The sequence below is a fragment of the Tigriopus californicus genome, chromosome 1, assembly GCF_007210705.1.
Source record: "Tigriopus californicus strain San Diego chromosome 1, Tcal_SD_v2.1, whole genome shotgun sequence".
Taxonomy (NCBI): domain Eukaryota; kingdom Metazoa; phylum Arthropoda; class Copepoda; order Harpacticoida; family Harpacticidae; genus Tigriopus; species Tigriopus californicus.
In genome coordinates this window covers 1,341,214-1,349,221 of record NC_081440.1, presented here as the reverse complement: position 1 = coordinate 1,349,221, position 8,008 = coordinate 1,341,214, and the positions used below count along the sequence as shown (strand labels likewise).

At 39.5% G+C, this 8,008-nt stretch overlaps 1 protein-coding gene across 1 annotated transcript; it reads right to left on the bottom strand.

Annotated features, from left to right (window-relative positions):
• Window positions 1-1,110: 1,110 nt before the first annotated feature.
• On the bottom strand, window positions 1,111-6,814 carry LOC131877954 (protein sneaky-like; the record flags this gene model as incomplete). The annotated part of the gene is given in 9 exon segments (XM_059223814.1): window positions 1,111-1,261; window positions 1,821-2,139; window positions 2,214-2,428; window positions 3,730-4,108; window positions 4,184-4,475; window positions 5,223-5,515; window positions 6,355-6,476; window positions 6,546-6,638; window positions 6,726-6,814. Coding segments are annotated over 9 exon segments (1,926 nt in total), but the record flags the coding sequence as incomplete, so codon positions are not given.
• Between the last annotated feature and the right edge of the window lie 1,194 nt (window positions 6,815-8,008).

Below are 8,008 nucleotides of genomic sequence, written 5' to 3'. Positions count from 1 at the left end.
AAGTATTAATAATAATGGAAAAATATCACTTCGTGTTGTTGCATGGAAAAAGACAATAATTTGCCTTGGGAATAAGTGGAAACATAATTTGGCCATTTTTCGATCTTTTAAGGTGCAAAGCGCAACTTTCAACTTGTAATTACTAAGCATCTGCTAAATAGAAGTTTATGAAAATTTAGGTCCTTGCATAAATAAGAGTGCGTTTAATACTGATTGACTACGTTTTTAACAATGATGCATTTTAGTGTGCTTTAAGTGATTTGAGACACTTGTCTGGGCTACTTTTAAACATGGGTATTTCACTAAAATTGTTCCTTTGTCTCCTTGACAAAGAAAAAATATCTTGATGTCTTCGCATTTCAGCAAACACTTAACCAGAAAATATGACCACTGTGTGTGGCTAATCCTGAATGTAATTTTTGGAGTTTCCCCCAAGCAAAATTGGAGCAAATCATTGGGAGCGTTCCATCCATGTGCGAGCAAATGAAAACCCTTATGATGAAAATAGATTTGAAAAATGTTTAAATAGGTTTTAAGGGATGTCAATTGTTACTCTGACCAAGAATTAAAAAAAGCAATCAAAGCTGCTTATTACAATTTTGCAACGAAAAAAGCTCAGATGTGTTAAGGGTTTTCATCTTAACTTTGTAACCATCGTGCCAAGCCAGGCAGATGATGAATATCAATTCAGATAAACCGCGGAATCATGGATATGTGCTTTTCTGTTTTGAAGAACAATCAACATTTCAAAAAGTATGCAAGCTTAATGCGAAACAATTTGATTCATTTTTGATCCGCTTATCTACAAATCTTACCGGTACCTTTTTGAAGCTTAATTTTAAGAGGAGAGGACATGCTATCTTACTAAACAACCTGTGAATTGCAACTGGATAATTGGTAAATCAACTAAGCCAGGGATCAAATCATGTGGTCAGGCACAAAAGCCGAAGTGTGGAATCCGAAAACACAAAGCTTTTCAAAGACCGAAATATCCTGCGATGCACATGATATGTCACCATCTGAGTTCATGTCGGAGGTCTATTGTCTTACAAATATTCGCCTAACTTATCGCGTTTCATTTGGCTTTGCCTTGCAATTTTAATCGTTAGAGGCATTCGTGATCTTTGTATTACAAAATCAATAATCTTTATAGCAATCTGAACATATCCAAGTTTTCTCATTACCGATGACAACCGAGACGCAGTCTGACTTTGGAGCTTTCCACATGCAAGAAGGGCATCTCCATGCCCTCAAGTTCAACCTGCAGTAGAGGAGAAGAAAAAGATGCATTGTTCTATACGTTCGATTCTATCCAGCATGAAGAAAGAGTACCGTTATCGGCGTTTCACTTCATCTCAAATTGATAAGTAATCCTTGCTCACCATGACCACTGTTTCTTTTCTAAAGCTGGATTCTTGGATACGGTCGTCTCCTCTCCTCTCGTCTCACCCGTCTCACCACAGTGGTCAAAATGCCTTATCAAGTATTGAGAGAAATACGCAAATCCATCTTAACAGTCTCCTACCTCGCAAAAACCATAACAAGTAATTTTGACCTTATTGAATTATGGCTCAAATTTAACGCTCATATGGCGAATAGCTACCAAGATTTGTTTGGATACTTCTGATCGATTTTTGTATATGATATTTATACATACAGTTTTATACATTTTACAATCTGACATGACCAAGAGTCGCAATAAAGTTAAAGTTAAAGATTGACTTCAAAAGGCTTTTGAACCACTGTGGCACTCGTCTCAATGGTGAGACGAGAGGGGTAAGCTGATCAACGAAGAATCCAGCTTAAGAATCTCCACTTACATAGCAATGATTGGAATATTCGCCCAAGAAGCAAAAGTACGCAAAAGCTCTCTTCGCTTGAGTTCGCGTTTAACGACGAGTGTCATTTGAAACCGGCGATTGCCTCTGCCCGCTTTGATCCGCTTGTACAAGTATTCTCCCCGTTCTTTGGCCCTTGTCGAGTAATAAAAATTGCAGATCACGGCTCTCCAACGGCATGCGTAGGCATCAAAGATGCAAGAGCACCCTGATACGACAATGATCAGGGCCAGAATGGAGAGCGATGAGTAACTCGTATGTGTTGCTCTTGGGAGGCAAGGCTCCGAGCTCATGTCAAAACCTATGTGGATAATGGAAAGCAGATACATGTACTCGTAGATGCCGGTATGTTGAAGTTAACTGGACTTTACTCACCCTCCAGTTTCAATGATGCTAACGACACTTCACCCGAATTGACCTGACCAAAAAGATCCCCAAGGTTCAGTCCTTGCTCCATCCCAGCAAAAGAAATGGCATAATCTCCGTGTTCAAGGAGAACTCCCAATAAGTTGGCCAATGCAAAGTCCGTCACTAGAACTGCAATGACTATGGCCGTAAACACCATGGTTGGAATGGACTGGGTCAGTATTCTGCAACAGAATTGCAAGGTTATGACTAGGGACGGCCAAAATTGCATATAAATATAGTCTTTATTGACAGCAAATTTGCAAATAAATTGGTCAAAGCATAAGCACTGGCTCCTTCTGGTGGGCTGTAAAGGCTTTTTTTGCCCTTCAAATCAAGCTATAGTCAATGACAAGTAAATTTCTATCATAATAACTCTCAGCACACTAATTTGAACTTACTATATCTGGGGAAAAGAGGCTACTTGTGGTACTGTATTGGAAGAGCATCTGCTCTCCGGCTCCAATTTGCGAATCCTGGTTTGGTCCCAGGCTAGTCCAGTCAAGCTTCTTTGCAGTATTTAAATCACTGCATGAGGTGTTGCTCCGACAACTTAAATGAGCAAACAAGCGGTCACTCCTGAGGGTGAAGCAATAATTAATGTTCGCCTGACGACGAAGCAGAAATATCCCTCAATTGGGACACTTATCATGAGATGGAAGGTCAAATGAGAGAGCTGCCATCTGACTTTGTAACAAACAAGCAAACGTGGGTAAAAGATTCTTGCATTGTTCAAGGTGCCTCTCACACCAATGAGCTAGACCAGCATCTTGAACATATATCTTTAACATTACATGATAAAAAGATACCTCAGTTCTTCAACAGCATATTGATGATGTCACAGTTCATCTATTTCACAACAATTTTGTGCTTAAGATTATGTTTCACTACATGTTAGAGATAAGATTACAGTGTTTTCAATTTTCTTGAAAATGAAAGCAGGCTAATTCTTTCCACATTAATCATCCATCTCCTAACCATTCACTGATACCCCATTTAAAGGAGAAGAATGTTGGACAAACAAAGTGCGTCCCAACCTTTATAACAGTGTATCTCCAAAAACTGGCACGATAAGAGAGACAGAGCTATTCAAAATGGCTGGATGAAATATATATGCAGGTGGTTGTTAATGTATCTGCAACCTATTTTGTACTTTCATACCCAACAACGAGGAAAACTTCAAATGTCACCACTTTCTCCTCAAAATTGACAGAAATGTATCTTTAAAAAATCCCAAATTGCAGAAATATTCATATTTTGGCGCTGAAGTGGCTGAAATTGCAAATTAAATTGCAGAAAAATGTCAAATATTGCTGATGAAATTGCAACATTTGCAGATGCAAAAAACTTACAGAAGATTCGGGGATATGCAAGGTTTTTTGCGCAATTTGCACAATTTTCAGGATGTAAGTTTTGGCCGGCCCTAATTATGACACAAATGTGACTTTTGGAGCACCTCCGAAGATTTGATGATGGCTCCTCTTACCTTGTTGCTTCACGTTTGGAAATCTTCACCGAAGCACTCATTTGAAACTTTTCATTCAGTTCCCAATGTCTCAATGGAGTTAGCTTTTCTTTCCCGTGATCACGCCATAAACGACGGAGGTTATTATCCACGTACAAATTGTCGAAGGAGTCATCTGACCAATAGTTTTTGAGGTATTGAAATGCATCCAAGACGACGAGAATCAGTGAGACCAAGTAGAAGATTTTTTTCGTGTGCTTGGTCCACGATTGAACCATTTCAAACACGTCTCTCAGAATGCCAATAATTTTGCCGCGGAGTTCAAGAATACTTGTTGAGTCAATAGTGCCTTCAAATTCGCTCAGATTTAAGTCCAAGACATTCAGGTCGGGAAACAGTTCTACAGATATTGGTCTTTTGTCAGAAAGAGGCACATAGTTTGATGCCAAAATATATAAAATATGAAGAGGTTTACCTTTAGCCCATTTCTTCAAGGCATCCAGGTTCACTTCGGGAACGTTAATGTCACCTATTGAAGGGATCACTGATGGAATTCCGCAACCGCTGTCCCGTTTTCGTCGTCGGCCAAAGAAGTTCCAAATTTTTTTCACCGTATCTCCCAGACCCTTTCCCACGTCTTGAAAGAAGCGTCCGGTCCCTGCTAGGGCAGAATTCACGCCGGAACAAACGCCATTCAAAAGGTTTCCTGGAGCGTTGATCACTCCTTGCAGTGTTCCCAATTTTCCCTTTAAGTTCTCCATTTTTTTCTAGAAATAGGTAAACGGAGAATAAGCTTTTAGTTCTTTTTGTATAACAGAGACTTAATAGAGACTATCAGTCCACAAAGTTCATTGTGACACGGATTGTTGGATCACCCTCGGAAATAACATCAGTTTCGCCCATTATTCAGCACTTAAAATGATGACTAATGTGGTAAGGTAGTTTCCGATCTTATAAAACGAGACCTAAATACGAGATATAGTGAAACAAAATAAGACGGTCGGTTCAGCGCAAACAAGCCAAGAATCTTCTCCCTAGGTGTCTTGGGTTCAAACCCCGGTGTCGGAAGTAACTCCAAGTGGTTAAATACATCAAATGCCAATTTCTACTTAAAAGCTTATCGTGTTTTATGCATACATTTTTTTATCTGAGCTACAAATCCATCGAGCAATAAGATCAAAGTTGTGCCCTATGGCCTTGTGAGCTAGAAAAATGCCTACATGTCTTTGGGTATTTCCATCACACTTCATGAGGCATTTTAATCACTGTGAGAGCAATCAGTTACTTGAAATCAGAACGTTTTCATGCGGGGGATAGGCTGAATTTGGGGCCAGTAAAAGCTCTTGCTTTTGGAAGCATAATATGAAAACTGTTTGCGACTTCGTAGTTCAAGTCAAAATGACGGAAAATTGATCCCTTTTGAAAATGTTCCAACAAAACTGTATCATTAATAATACCGTTTCATGTGTTTTTCTAACTTATTATCTGCCCTAGAATACGATGTTGACTGGTACCTGAACTCTTCTTTGATGAGCTCGAACTTCGGCTTGAAGATCTTGGGATAAATGTGAGGCCATTTCAGCAATTTGTTGCCTTTGTTCTTGGACAATCTCGTGAATATCTTCCAGTATTCCGGCCACTTGGTCGAATACGTTTCGAAACTGAATGTCGTATCGACAAGCCATGGTTTTCATCTGCTCGTACATGCATGTGACGCTTCCGATGATTTGCTCCACGTTGTAGTTGATGTTGTTGATTGGACCATCTATGAGGATTCCCATCGCAGCAGTCAGCATTAAAGACCTTCCTAGAGATGTTTGAAGCTTTGAACAAATCATTGTAGAACGACTCCATAAGTGGACGGAGAGAGGCTCATAGTGAGGTTTGGTGTTTCAAGTTCATCAATATGTCTTTGGTTTGAAAAGTAATTCTTAAAATCAGAGGCCTGTTTTTTAAAGCTCGTACCAGGGAGTTAGGTGCTTGGACGTTAACCCCACGAAAATACACTCGCCTAAGTGGTGTGCAGGTGCTCATTTTGGGCAACATCCAAGCCTTAACTCTGAGGTACGAGCGTTTAAAAAGCTCGCCTCCGGTTGAACCCACCCAAATCTAGTTCAATGGCCACAACAAACCAAAGCTGAAGGGGATTTTACTTTTGTCCAAAAATTGGGACACCTTGAATGGTCTGATTTGATTCACGGCGTAATGCAATTTTGTCTGTTCCTGTTTTACAACTTACATGTTCCAGGTAGAAGGGGATCAATAAAAGACAAGCTGTATTTGTAAAATTATTCTATTGGCCCACCGTTGAGTAAACACATGATGACTTCATCGGGCCAAATGCCTACCAAAAGTGATCAGCGAAAGTAGGTGTCGACAAGTGAATTGGAAGGGTCATTGATTCTAATAACTGAATTCTCCAATTGCGTCCAAAACCTTTTGTTTGATGCATTAGCAATAGCTCATCAATTGTCTGGAGAACCTGAAATCATTGCCAAGATTTTGGTGCGTTTTTTTTGTTCTCATCGCCCCATTATTATCATTATTGATTATTTATCAGAAAGCTTTGATGTAGAATCATTAAGGATAAACATTTGTTGGCTTCTAATGGTTAAATCATTAATCTGAGATGCAAATTTGTATTACCTCGGGCTGCAAATAATCCAGGAATGATAAGCATCATGGAACTCCGAATGTGTGTAGAAAAGATACTGGCCAATCCCAAGGATCCTGTCACTCCCAAACCCACCATTCCTCCTAGGGCGTGGCTAAGATAAGAACATGAAGATATTGTCAGAGGTAATGTCTATGCCGGAAAATATATCTTCACATCTCACTCTCGATATGCCATTGTTTCATTGTCAGCATCCATTCTTAAACGACCACTTGGAAAGGATGAGGGCTTGCAAGGATCAATTTTGGTTTCAGGGCTGATCGGTTGGGGAACAAAAATTCCCAGTTGAAAAAATGATATTTGCGCGTTAGACCCAACAATCTCTATTGACTATCCTTCTTACCCGTTAACAATTGAGTCTGTACTGTTATTTCCTTGTTCTGGAGGGATAATTGGATCAAGGATGAGGAAAGTGACGTAGTAATAGATGAAAACTCCGTAGAACAGAGCGAGGGGTATTCCTGCAAATCTTGAGTGGCGTAAGAAACTTTTGAACCAATTAGAAGATTTCGGTTTACTCTTGGAAGTTTTTGGTACATTATCGTTGTTTGTGACATCCTCAAACTTTTGACACCGCTCTTGTAAGCTCTCCATGGCTATGTCCAGTAGACAGCATTGCAAAATAAGTCAAAACGTTGACATAAAATCGAGTTTATGCTGCTACCTTTTCTCTTAACTTCATGAGCTTTAAAAGAGCAGTGCGCTACTACACAAAAACTCAAGCCTCTAAAAGTCCATGTCGACGAGCTGCATCCCTATGAGATTATTTTACTAGAGAATAATTCACATTGCTGAGGTGAGAAAGACGAACAACAACGTGTAAACAAAGTGGGCTCTTGATAAGAAAGAATGTTTTGGTTTGATCCCACCTTAAGACCTCAATCAAAGCCTAGATATCTGTGCTATTTACTTATGAAACGAAAGAAACTTGAGGTAAATCTATTTACACGTTTGGATTTTCCCAAGACCCCTTGGGTATGAATGGGGGGATAACCAATTTGATCTATTCCAGTGCTGAGGCATCTGCTGTACGGCCAAGGCGGATGTGAGGCATATGTGAAAAAAACAAAGAAAGTCAGGGTTGAAAATTGTGTTTGCTCTTAACCACTCTGAAGGTGTTATTGGTTTTGAATCTTGTTGCATTTGTTACTTTAGTGTTTACATTTTCTCAATCAGATTCCGTTGGACTCAAGCACGGAAAATCCAGCCTTGGCTTGAATAAAATAAAGTTTCAGATTTCCAAAGCCTCGTCACTTCACTTCATTTAATTCACTTAAGTGATGGACTTCTTACAACGAAGCTTTACCGACTTCACAATGTCTAATACTGTTTTCCATCACGAATTTTGCGACATTGTTTCAAATCTTTAACAATCATCATCCCATCCAAGGTTCCAGTCTTGACTCCTCAAAGCATTATATTGTAAAAGCTTGTTATTGAAAAATGTTGACAAGACATCTTCAAATGTTACGAATTAGGCCTGCTTGAGTCAAAGAAACTCCATTTCTTTTGACTAATGTAACTGTAACTGTAATTCGTTCCTTTTATTGAGGAACGACCAATACCCTGCTAATTTACAGTACACCGCATAGGCTTCACAGCTTGTTGACTCACCGTTCCGGAAGC